This window comes from Mercenaria mercenaria, chromosome 18, assembly GCF_021730395.1.
Source record: "Mercenaria mercenaria strain notata chromosome 18, MADL_Memer_1, whole genome shotgun sequence".
Taxonomy (NCBI): Eukaryota; Metazoa; Mollusca; class Bivalvia; order Venerida; family Veneridae; genus Mercenaria; species Mercenaria mercenaria.
In genome coordinates this window covers 34972508-34985572 of record NC_069378.1, presented here as the reverse complement: position 1 = coordinate 34985572, position 13065 = coordinate 34972508, and the positions used below count along the sequence as shown (strand labels likewise).

The window sequence follows — 13065 nt, the reverse complement described above, 5'->3', positions numbered from 1 at the left end:
TGAATATTGCTGTCTAGAACAACCTCAACACAAAGAACCTAAACATGTAATAAAACACACTATACCTGCTATTGTTGTTATTTGTAGTCCTATTGACTGTGTTGAACATATTTCTGTTGTTGACTTGAGAGTTCACATTCACACTGGTTGCCTGGTAACCATTCATTGCCAACACCTAAAAAAGCATATAATATAAACAAATAACTCTCATTAATGCTTTATAACCTTTCAGACCAGAGCAGCTACTTTACAATGGCTATGTACTCTTTTTAGCTAGTCACATCAGTGGCTTGAACTTATATGTATAGGTTATAAGTTGAATACAGCAGTTTTAAAACATTAATTTCAAGCATTAGCGAAGGAACTAGGGATATGAGTCTTGCGCATTATATGTTGGCTCATTATGGGGAACATTTGTGCCAAGTAATATCAAAATCCCTTGATGGATGACAAAGTTACAGATCAGTCACAAAATTGAGACAATTGGGTGAAAAAAAAACCCCAGACAGATGGACTGACAAAGTGGGTGCAGACACTCATCTTGATTTTTTTTTGTCTCTGTATAATAAAAATACTGTCCTACCCGTGTGTTTTTATGTTATTTTCTAAGTCCAGAAGGGGCCATTATTCTTGCAAAAAGCAGGATGGAATTATGCTTCTTCCTGTACACCAAAAAGGGTGTGTAAAAAGCTAAATGGAGTCTAGTTCCTTTGAAAATTAGTACTAGTGTCGTATCATATAAACTGCCATGGTTAAGACCTGGACAGGTATAAAACTTTCCATCCCCAACTAAACTTAGAATGGTCAAGGACAGAATGAATATTTTGTTGTAACAGCGTACCACTATTTTAAATCTTAACAAGTAGAATCTTGATTTAACCAAAACAAAGAAATCACTTACCATGCTTGGATCCATTATAGTTGTTGGACTAGTCCAGGCCTGCAGTAAGGGACTGGGGGGCGGAGGATAGAATGGAATTGCCTGAAAATAAAATCCTTGTTAAAAAAAAAATTTTGTATCTATTTTTACTACAGTAAAATAGTAATTCCCAATAATGTACACTGAATTCTGATTTATTCATTTCCTTTATTTTCAAGGAATTATCTACAAAATTAAACAGCCGGTACAAATTTTGAGTGGTTCAACATCAGTATCAGCTTGATGGCCTGAAAACTGCAACTGACATATTTCAACACATCATTCAGAAAATCCTTTCAGAATACTTCTTGCATTATTAACTAAAATACTGAAGAATTTCCTTTTCCAAGTAAGGTACAATTTGCCGGCTATTGAAAAATGCATGTAATTTTCTTAAAGCCTAATATCATCCTCATATTTGAGTATTTAATCTTCTTGTACCCAAGGGGAAATAATGGTTGCTGTACCTGTTGCCCATTTAGATACTGTGATACATTTGGCATCAATGTGAAAGGTTGAGTGGCTGTGAACTGTGGTTGAGGAGCTGACGACGTCACAACTTCTGTCTGAATCTGTGTCGGCACTGGTGGCGGCTGGAACCGCTTGTTGATATAGCCATTCCGAGGCTGATATGTTCGGATCAATGGCTTCGCCTTTATTCTTGCCTGAAAACAACATTTTTTTCATTTGAGAATTTTTCAGGTGAGAAAAATACGAATGTAAGCTACAAAAATTCTTTTGTAAACTGCATTTATATCCCAGGCCAAACAGGTTGTTTTGTGAATGGAGATTATATTTTGACAGATTTGTTTAAAGTTTCATGAAGATTCATCTAAAGGTTACTTAGATAAAGTCAAAAGTTAACTATATTTTGACATTATTTCATATTATTTTGGATCTATATAGTGCTCTTTCCATGATAAACAGGTTCAAAGGCTAGATAGATAGATACAGATATATTTACCCAAATAAAGGGAAAAAACTCTGCTTTTACTTTGTAAAGGGGGATAATATTACATGTGAGCAAGGGTTATGTGCTAATTAATTATTGCGCGAGGTTTTGTGGATCTAGCTAAATACTATGTATTCAATTCCAGACAGACACATGGCCGGACGAACTGCCAGACTGAAAACACCAACACAATATCCCTCCACCTTCGGCAAGGGGACAACTAGATTAGTTGGGAGTATGGGTCAATGAGTGATCAGTGGGGTGGTGTGGGGGTATGGATACTACAAAATACAATCAAGAAATAAAACACTAACTACATGTGTGTGTCCATAGGACATTAGTACACCAATTTTTCTTGTCATTGCATATATTGTCATAACTCTAGGTGAAATATTTCTTAAGATATATGCAGCACAAACTTCTGCAAACTTCATGTGTATTTTTACCTTAATGTGTATTTTTAACTAAGTCAAGGACTATAACTCTGGTCTGGCTGAGTGAAATCCAAAACAGAACACCAAGCGCACAGCACATGCTATATAACAATCCTCTAATGTTTTATGACTCTAGGTCCAATACCTTCATATTAACATCTATCTAGATGTTTGTTTGTTTGTTTTGGGTTTAACGCCGTTTTTCAACAGTATTTCAGTCATGTAACGGCGGGCAGTTAACCTAACCAGTGTTCCTGGGTTCTGTACCAGTACAAACCTGTTCTCCGCAAGTAACTGCCAACTTCCCCACATGAATTATCAGAGGTGGAGGACTAATGATTTCAGACACAATGTCGTTTATCAAATAGTCACGGAGAACATACGCCCCGCCCGAGGATCGAACTCGCGACCCCGCGATCCGTAGACCAATGCTCTTACCTACTGAGCTAAGCGGGCGGGCTTCTATCTAGATGTACTTTTAATATAAATGACTTAAAATGATATATGAGTTATCATAAATATATCTGACAAATGTGTAGTCTGTGCTGTTTCCCTTGTAAGACAGTAGAATAAAAACCCTGTCTCAAGATTCAAGTGTATTTAAAGCAGGTTTAACAAGATTATAGAAACTGTCTGCTGATATTCTCTAGTGAAAACTATTAACCCAATGTATCACCTGCAGGGTAACTATGCAAGACAACCTGATGGTTTTACAGGTCATACACTTTCTATTCTGTGGCAATATCAACAGGGAAACATTTAAAACGCAAAACCAATTCCAGCCAAGTACTGGAGTTTATAAAGTACAGGTTTCTCTATTAGCTCTATGTCTGAACAGTATAATAAGAGTTAACTTACCATTATAGGTTTGCCAAGAAATGTACGAACTTCCTCTCGTAAATACTGGTAGGCCCGCTGAGCATCAGAGTCCGAGTCAAATGTCACATACCAGTTACTGTTATGTGCAAATTCACAACTCACAAATTTAGGACAGTTGGCACCAGCAAACAATGCTTGTACATCCTGCACAAATAACAAAAACACACTGTTTATTTACTCTGTTGTACCATGCATGTTGATATTTTGTTTGTTTGTTTTGGGTTTAATGCAATTTTTCAACAGTATGTCAGTCATGTAACGGTGGGCAGTTAACCTAACCAGTGTTCCTGGATTCTATACCAGTACTAACCTGTTCTCCGCTAGTAACTGCCAACTTCCCCACATGAATTATCAGAGGTGGAGGACGAATGATTTCAGACACAATGTCTTTTATCAAATCGTCACGGGCATGTTGATTCACTTTAAATATTAAAATGAATGATCTGTACTGCCAGTTGAAAAATGAATCACAAGTTGCACTCTTTGAGGACATAAGTTGTCTCTTGTACAAATTTGTAACAAAATCCATAAAAGGAAACTAATCATAAATGACGAAACATCAAGTTCAACTAACTCATTGGAAACAATCTAAATTTAGCCAAAATAATACAGGGTAATACATGTATGAATAGATTTCCTCTAACATCTGTAGGTCTAGTGTGCAAGGTTAGGGATATATCTTTGTTGATACTGGAAACTGCAGCATCATTTAGCATGCCATAACTCATATATTTTGATAACTGGAGCCATAATCCATACATACTGACAAAAATTTATGAATTATTCTAACTCAAATATATTTGACGATGGTCCTTTCCCTGCTAATCCCAATCCAGTTTAGGGACCCATGGGTATGAACCACATGAAGTGGGTATGTACCACATGAAGTGGGTATGAACCACATGAAGTGGGTATGAACCACATGAAGTGGGTATGAAGTGGATGCATGGTTATTTCGATCTTTAGCATCATCTAACTTCTGGCAAGGAAATACAAGGAAATTCTACCTGACAGGGCAGGCTAACGGTTAACCCCAACATATTCAGGGTTACCATAATCAATCCTAGACCAACATACCCTTAATGTTTAATATAGTGTGACCATCATAATCATGCAATCAGTATGTGAAATACTGGTCAACATCATTTGATAAAGTCTAATTAAGGGGATTATGTATGACTAGAGGTGTACCTACCTGTACAGGTGTGGACTCTGCTATCTCACGTAGTATCACAATACATCTGTTATGATTTGGGCGGACTTTCTCTCCCTTCTCATCCACTTGTACAAACGTTGACTCTGCAAGTAAAAATAAGAATATATCTCACGCTTTCAGCATATAAGTGGCATATTACTGTACAACTAGAGCTATCAGTCTAGCAATAATGTCATGAGGAGAAAACTTTTGTCCAAGTCCTGACCCTAAACCATTTGCCATACACATCTACACTTCCTGCTGGTCATAATGGGTGTCAGTATGTGTGGAAATAGTTTGCATCACGTTTCTTTTTCCATTGATATAACACAATGATGGCCATAAGATCTTTCATACACATATGAGCTGTGCAATCATAATGATCAATTAATCACAAAAATTACATTCTGTTTAACAAAGGAATGCCATTTAAAAGTAGTTTCTTCTTTATAGATTGGTTTTGCTGTGTTTTATGATATGACACATGTTTTCAGCAGATGTCTATCTACATTGTAGATACTGTATCCTGATTTGGATCAATCTGTCACAAGGCAGTATAACGAAATCACTTGACACTTTTTATACATGTAATAACCTATTTTAAAACAAAAATTTTCTCCTACTATTTGCTACTTACCATCTTATGTCTGAAGAATTGAAATATTTTTAAAAACGGAAGTGTTTAAATGCCGACCATCCATAATAAATTACTTTGGTTTTTAGTCATTACTTTCTTAGAAATATCATCACAGATACAAAATAATTACTCTGACACAAATGATTATGGTATCCCAAATTATTTATCACTGTCTCAAACTGAAGCAAGCCAATGTCTTAAAATCACAGTGTGTAAGGTAACTCTGTGACGACTCACCTCGTAACAGCTCTACTATGAGTTGTGTTTCACTGGTCAGTTTCTGTATTTGGTCAAGATTGGCAACAGTTGCTACAGGAACATACTGGTCAGCGTCCATCTGTGACTGCAGGTACGAGTCATTGGATAAATTCTCTCTGGAATACATATACATCAAATTCTAATATGGTGATGAAAGCAGGTACTTTACAAACTCACTTGTTTCGCATGCCTGTAGGGGTAAATCCACATTATTCTTACACCGTCATTTCCCAGTGATTCACAGAACAATGGACTAACAAATTTCTCAATCAAAGTGATATTGAAACTATATATACATGTGGTGTTCATAGGACTGTTTGATACAACTAATATACGAGAACTATTGTATACAGAAAATTTTCTTAACATGGTGTTAATTTAACCTTAACCAATTGCCAAGACATCTTTTATTATACTGTGAGGGTTTACCCATTCACAACAACATGTGCATACAATAAGCTATTTACTACATTTTACAGTATGACACATTATAACAAATGATATCTATTTTAACCTTCCACTACCTGCACCCGTTCAAGTACATCTGCAGTGACATTATCACCAAGACATTTACAATAAACATAACCAATATATTTGTCAGTCCATTTTCCAACAAGCAAATTCGATGAATTGGAATCCCCCGCCGAAAGGGTCAGAGTTGAGGAACGGCAAAAAAATATATCCAGCAAAAAGTTAAGAATGTTACCAAGAAGCAAATAACTTCAATAGTCAAAATCAAATTAAAAGAAAATGAATGGTTTGTTTGGGTGGGGCTGGGGGGGGGGAGGATACAACAGTTTACATGTTGATTATAAATATTGATAGAAAATGAAAAATGAAAAAATAAATAAAATAATAAAGAAAAAAAGGGGGGAGGGGGGGGGGGGGGGGGGGGGGGGGGACCAAGGTAAGGTGGTGACCAGGTGTAGGTACACAACATCACATGTTTACAATAAATGTTCATGGAAAAGAATGAAAGAAGTTTAATGAAATTCTTCCAATTGGTTGGTTTGTTATGTACAGATCTGTGGATTTTTAAACAATTAAAGGGCAATAACTATATGGAAAATTGACCAATCGAAAAAAACCTTGAAGGGCATCGTTTTACTGAGAAATGGCTGCAGACGGACATTTTTCATTAAATCAAGGGCAATAACTCTGACAAAAATTGACATATCAAAAAAAAAAAAACTTGACGGGCATCAGCACAGTATCTTGGTTCATGCCTATTTCAAATTTGATGAAATTCTACCTGTTAGTAACTGAGAAATAGCTGCAGACGGACATTTTTTATTAAATCAAGGGCAATAACTCTGAGGGAAATTGACCAATCAAAAAAAAAACTTGACGGGCATCATCGCAGTATGTTGGTTCATGTTTATTTGAAGTTTCATGAAATTCTACCATGTAGTTACTGAGAAATGGCTGCGGACGGACGGACGGACGGACCGACAACGCCATTTCAATACCCCCCTCCCGATTTCATCAGCGGGGGATAATTAAAGCTGATGACAACAGCAGTGTTATACTGAAACTATACAGTAACATAGCAAAATTAACTCAATATCACAACTATATGGAACCTTATTTGCAAAAAACGGCCCGAAGAAGAAAATTAACTTTATGCATCTATAAAACAATAATATAGTGCAGACCTTAGCAAGAAGTACTTTTTACTTCTGTTTCTATTCTCAACAAAAGAATAAATTTGGTACTGATGTTAGCTATCAAACCCAGCCTAATTTAATATTGGGAGAATTACTTCATATGACTTGGTCGTTTTTAGAATTTCAAATATCTTTAGGCTGGAGACTTGTCTAAAAATTACTGAACTGAAACATGAGTACTTCGGGCGGGGCACATGTTCTCCGTGACTATTTGATAAACGACATTGTGTCTGAAATCATTAGTCCTCCACCTCTGATTCATGTGGGGAAGTTGGCAGTTACTTGCGGAGAACAGGTTTGTACTGGTACAGAATCCAGGAAAACTGGTTCGGTTAACTGCCCACAGTTACATGACTGAAATACTGTTGAAAAATGGCGTTAAACTCAAAACAAACAAACATCAAACAGATTTAATCAGTCTGCTAAAGTCCTGCAAAAACTTCAGAATAATCAATTACTTGTCTAGTCAATATGAACAAACAAGATTACAAACAAATTTATCTCATTAAAGGAGCAGATCAAAGAATTATTATGACAGGTGAAGGAAACGCAAGTATTATGTAGACATTTCCAGAAATTACGCATCAGCAAATAAGACAATGTTACCTTGAGAAATATGACTCGAGTTGGTTTTTAAGTACATGCCTCAGCTGATCATCTGCGACACTACCCTCTGTCTCCCCATCTGAAAACAAAAATTTAAATCTTGTTGGTCGAATTTCTGAGTTTGGGGTAAGTTTCAGGCTTTTTCAGTACTTTTTCCCAAAGCTTGCCCCCTTTGCCATTTTGAACCCAATTTGTAAAAATTTCAATGAAATGGACAATGTGTTACAGTTTAGATCAAAGTAAAGCTTATAGGCTTAAATGATCACGTTAAAAATATCCGGACAATAAGATAGGATATAATCTTAACAAGAGCGTCCGAAGGCTTTCCGAAAAGTCAGCGGCCGACTTTTCTAGTGCCGATTGAAATTAGACCTGCCGTAAAAACTTTTAAAAAAATTTTAACCAAAAAATTCTAATTAAAAAAGGGGAAAAATCTATCAAAATTAAATCATTTTGGGGGAAAATTATTTCCCTGGGTAGCTTTGATAGAAAATAAAAATTTTTAATTTCCCAAGTCAAAAGCTTTGAAAGAACAATTTTGGGATTTTAAAAAAAACTTTAAAAAAAAATTCTAAATTAACAAGAGCTTTTCCCCTAGGATGAACTTTCCCCCGATGGAAATTTGAATAGTTAGGGCCGATTTAGATTTTTGGCCCTTTTTGCCCTTAAAAACCGGGGTCTTGCGCGCGACACTTCTTTTACTGTGGTACACATTCATGCCCAAAAATTTTAAAATCCATGCATGTGACAAAGTAGAACCGGGGACACGCCATCAATGCACTTCTTGAAATATGCCCTTTAAAGTTAAGTGTGCCTTTGCCTTTGAGTACAGCCCTGGGTTTGGCGCGAAGGGCTCTTACGTGGTACAATTCTGCCAAGTTTTTGAAATCCCCCATCGATGAAAAGTATGGCCGGACCGTGAAATTGAAAAATGACCTTTAACGTCTAGTTGCCCTTTGACCTTTGGTACGGCCGGGGTCTTGGCGCGACACGTCCCCTTAAATGGGTACACATTCTGCCAAGTTTTTTAAAATCCATCTAACGATGACAAAAAGATATGGTTTTGGACACGGCGTATCATGAAATATGACCTTTAACGTCAAAGTGTGACCTTGACCTTTGAGCTGGGACCGGGGTCTTGCGCGCGCACATTTCTTACGGGGGGTCCCTTTCATGCAATTTTATTTGAAAATCCATCCTCGAGAAAAAGATATGGAGGAACAAAAAATTGGGACAGACAGCTGCAGACCGACAGATGACAGACGGTTCAAAAATATATGCCTCCCTTCGGGGGCATAAAAGGGGCTGACTGTCAAAATTCAACCAGAGTTATGGGGGTTTGTCCACCTGATGTAGACTTTGAAAGTTAATAAATTAAAGTTTCAAGTAAATATCTCGATAGAAGGGGAAAATTTTTTTCTTTTTAAAAAAATTTTCCCCCAAATGGCAGACATCCCGGGTGAGAGCAATAGCTCTATTTTTCTTTGAAAGTTGAGCAAAAAATGCGAAAATCTTTGAATGATAACTGCTTTAAAATTAAAAATCTGTTTTTTAGAACCTGTGACCTTGACCTTTAAGCTAAGGGTCTGGGCTTTGTACATAGAACATTGTTTTGAAATAGTGCATATTTATCCCAAGTTGCTAAATATCCATCCATGCAAAAAAAAGACTGGACAATTTTTTTCCCTTAAAGTGTGGTCTTGCCCTTTAAAATTTGGGGGTTTTGGGTCTCGCAATGGACACATGTTTTTTGCTTTTGGACTGTTGTCCCGAGTTAATAAATTCCATCTATGCATTGTAATAAACCAGACAATTTTCCCAGTTTTGATGGTGGAGGGAGATCCGGGATCTATTAACTGTAAGTATGTTTCATAAGGAATGGTTCTGTTAATTTCAGTCACCGATCTTTGCTAATCACCGGAGAATTACTTAATACTGGTCGTTTTGAATTTTCTTTAGCTGGAACCACTGAACTGAAATGATTACTTGGTGCGGGGACATGTTCTACGGTGACTATGATAAACTATTAGTGTCTTAACATTGTACCTCCACCTCGATTCATGTGGGGAGTTGGCGTTACTTGCGGAGAACAGTTTGTATGTACAGAATCAGAAAATGGTTCGGTTAACTGCACCACAGTACATGCTGATACTGTTGAAAATGGCGTTAAACTCAAAACAAATCAACACAAACATTTAATCAGTCGCTAAAGTCCTCAAAACTCAGAATAATCAATTGACTTGTCTAGTCAATATGAACAACATGTACAAACAATTTACTCATTAAAGGAGCAGATCAAAGCAATTTTATGCGTGAAGGCAAATCGCAAGTATTAGTAGACATTTCCGAAATTACGCATCGCAAATAAACAATGTATCTTGAAAAATGACTCGAGTTGGTTTAAGACAGCCTCAGTGATCATCTGCGACACTACTCTATGCTCGCATCTGAAAACAGTACATAGATATCGCTTGTTGGTAAAAATTCTGAGCTTGGGTAAAGTTTCAGGTATCAGTACTATTTCAAGCTTGCCTCCATATGCCACTTGAACCACATTTGCTACAATTTCAATGAAATGGCACAATGTGTTACAGTATAGATCTTAAAGTGAAGCTTATAGGCTTAAATATACACGTGTAATATCCAGACAATCACATAGGATCATAATCTACAAGACTGTCCGAAGAGCTTCGTAAGTCAGCAGGCCGACTTTTCTCATGCGACTCTGACATTAGAGCTTGCATAAAAACTGTTTATAACTCACTAAAGATAATAAATAGGGCTAACTCTTCAAAATTCAAATCAGAGTATGGAATTATTCCCTGGTGTAGGACTTTGATGTAAATAACCTATTTAAGTTCCCAGTCAAAGCTTTGAAAGTAACGATATTTGTTTATAAAAACTTTACATAAAAATTCTAAATTAACAGAGCTGTTCCATAGGATGACACTGCCCCCGATGGCACTTTGAATGAATAGTTATGGACCAGTTAGAGTTTAGACCTTTGACCTAGACCTGGGTCTTGCGAGCGACACTTGTCTACTGGGACACATTCATGACCAATATTTTAAATCCATGCATGAATGACAAGATATGAACCGGACAGCCCATCAATGCACTATCTTAATTATGACCTTTACATCTAAGTGTGACCTTGACCTTTGAGCTACAGACCTGGTCTTGCGACTGACACGTCGTCTTACAGTGACACATTCATGCCAAGTTATTGAAAATCCACCATCAGACAAAGTATGGCCTCGGGGCCGAATGCTTTTCATGAAAAATGCCTTTAAGTCTAAGTGACCTGACTTTGAGCTACGGACCGAGGTCTGCCCAGTTCGCCAATTGGTCTACATTCATGCCAAGTTATTAAATCCATCTAACATGACAAAGATTGTCTGGACACGAATGCAGTACCTGAAAATATGACCTTAAGTCTAAGGTGACCTTGACCTTTGCTACGACTGGGTCTTGCGCCGACACATTGTCTTACTTGAGGACACATCACCCAGTTATTTGAAAATCATCACGATGACAAGATATGACGGACACGAAATTGGAAGAACAGACTGAAGACCACAGCTGACGACGTTCAAAAACTATATGCCTCTTCGGCTAAAAAGGGATGGACTCTGTCAAAATCAAACCAGAGTTATGGGGATTGTCTCACCTTGTAGACTTTAAGTTAATAACTACTTAAAGTTTTAAGTCAATATCTCTGATAGTAACGGAGATATTTTACTTTATCAAAAACTTTACCCAATGGCAGACCGATGCCGGGGTGAGAGCAATAGCCTAATTTTCTTGAAAAGTTGATGCTAAAAAGACTGTAAATCTATGAATGTAACTGCTTTCAATATGAATCTTTATTTGAAACCTGGACTGACCTAAGTAAGTGTCGGGCTTTTACTAGAACATTGTTTTGAATTAGTGATATCTATCCAAGTTGCTAAATCCTCATGCAAAAAAAAGACTGGACAATTTTTTTCCCTTAAAGTGTGGTCTTGACCTTTGATATAGGGGTTTTGGTCTCGCAATGAGACACATGATTTTGCTATTGTGACTGTTGTGCCGAGTTACATAAATATCCATCTATGCATTGTTAATAAACCAGACCAACTTTCCAGCTTTTGATGGTGGAGGAGATTGTGATACTTACTAAGTATGTTTCATATAGAATGGTTCTTTATTCAGGTCCAGATCTTCTAGTTGATCACCATCAAGCCAGTTAATACTGGTCGTCAGAATTTTCCTGATAACCCAAGGAAATGTCCTAGTTGGTTGCTGATTATTCTACTGTGTAGACAGTAAACATATTAATGTCATAAAACTTCCAAATTAGTGCAGTCTTGTACTTACTAAACGAAATTCAATGTTTGAAATTGAGGAAAGGCAGTACAGTGAAATGCGACAACAAACATCGTCAACATATATAACCTATCTATGACTAAAATGACTGCAGCTTCTAAATGTAAGTATTTAAGTACAATCGCCCTTTTCCCTTCATCATTTTTAGACGTATCGGATTCATTAGAAATGCTTTTACCTGAGTGAACACTATTTTCAATCTATGCTATCAAAACAGTCATAGATCTGATGTGGTTGTAAAAAGTTACATTTGGGACACAATTAGTTCAGATATCTTTGACTACCTGTGGCACTTCTTTCATTACTATAGCTGTATTCCGTCATTGGGACGGAACTTTCGCAAAAACTAGCGGAGGTGGTGAGATCGCCATACCTCTGGTATTGTCCACTAAGGTGCCCATGCCTCCTCACAAATAGCTCAACACTGTTGTTCTCACTGAAACAGATAATAAAACCTCAGCTGTACATTAAAAAACATGCAATGCAAACTTTTAGACCCTTTAAGCAGAATTTTACTGAACAAAGGGCCATAACTCTGGTCTGGCAGAGTGAAACCCAAACAAAACCCCTGGGACATATCTTCACATGCTGAATAACAATCAATTTATAATGGTTCATGACCCTTGGTCAAATTCTTTTTGAGATACATGTGGCACGAAGTTATAGGTCCTTTTCCCCCCATATATTTTACTACATCAAGGGCCAAAATTCTGGTGTGAGTGAGATCAGATGTAAAACACGCTGACTACCAATCCTCTGTTTGATAACTTTAGTTTCAACTTAGCAATTTTCTACATGTGAAATTTGCTATCTGTTATGTTCATAGAAAGACTAAGACTATACCCATGTTCTGATCCTGTATTTTCTGTTATTCAATATCAAGCCTAGTCCTGATAGCAATGCTTCATATAGCAAACCAGGGTCCAGTCCCTCAGCCGAAGATCACCTCGACCTTTAGACCTTGCTCCTGACAAATTTGAATGAACATTCACAGTTCCCGTGAAAAATAAATTAAAAGTTGGTCTTTCCTATTTTCTAGCCATTTATACAGTTAAGTAGAACTATTTGCAGGGATGAGAATGGCTTTCAGTAAAAAGCACTGAAAATTTTTGCCGGGGGGGGGGGGGGCCTCTATCGATTGAACAAAAAG

At 37.0% G+C, this 13065-nt stretch overlaps 1 protein-coding gene across 1 annotated transcript in view; it reads right to left on the bottom strand.

The window, feature by feature from the left end:
* LOC123538119 (uncharacterized) overlaps positions 1-13065 on the bottom strand; it is a 109347-nt gene that overhangs the window by 18839 nt on the left and 77443 nt on the right. The window contains exons 7-15 of the mRNA XM_053529780.1: positions 12200-12351; positions 9594-9698; positions 7548-7662; positions 5254-5390; positions 4380-4483; positions 3164-3328; positions 1387-1584; positions 902-982; positions 66-175 (exon numbers count right to left, since the gene is read on the bottom strand). Of these exons, the coding sequence (XP_053385755.1) occupies positions 66-175; positions 902-982; positions 1387-1584; positions 3164-3328; positions 4380-4483; positions 5254-5390; positions 7548-7662; positions 9594-9698; positions 12200-12351 (1167 nt within the window). The remainder of the gene's footprint in view (positions 1-65; positions 176-901; positions 983-1386; positions 1585-3163; positions 3329-4379; positions 4484-5253; positions 5391-7547; positions 7663-9593; positions 9699-12199; positions 12352-13065) is intronic.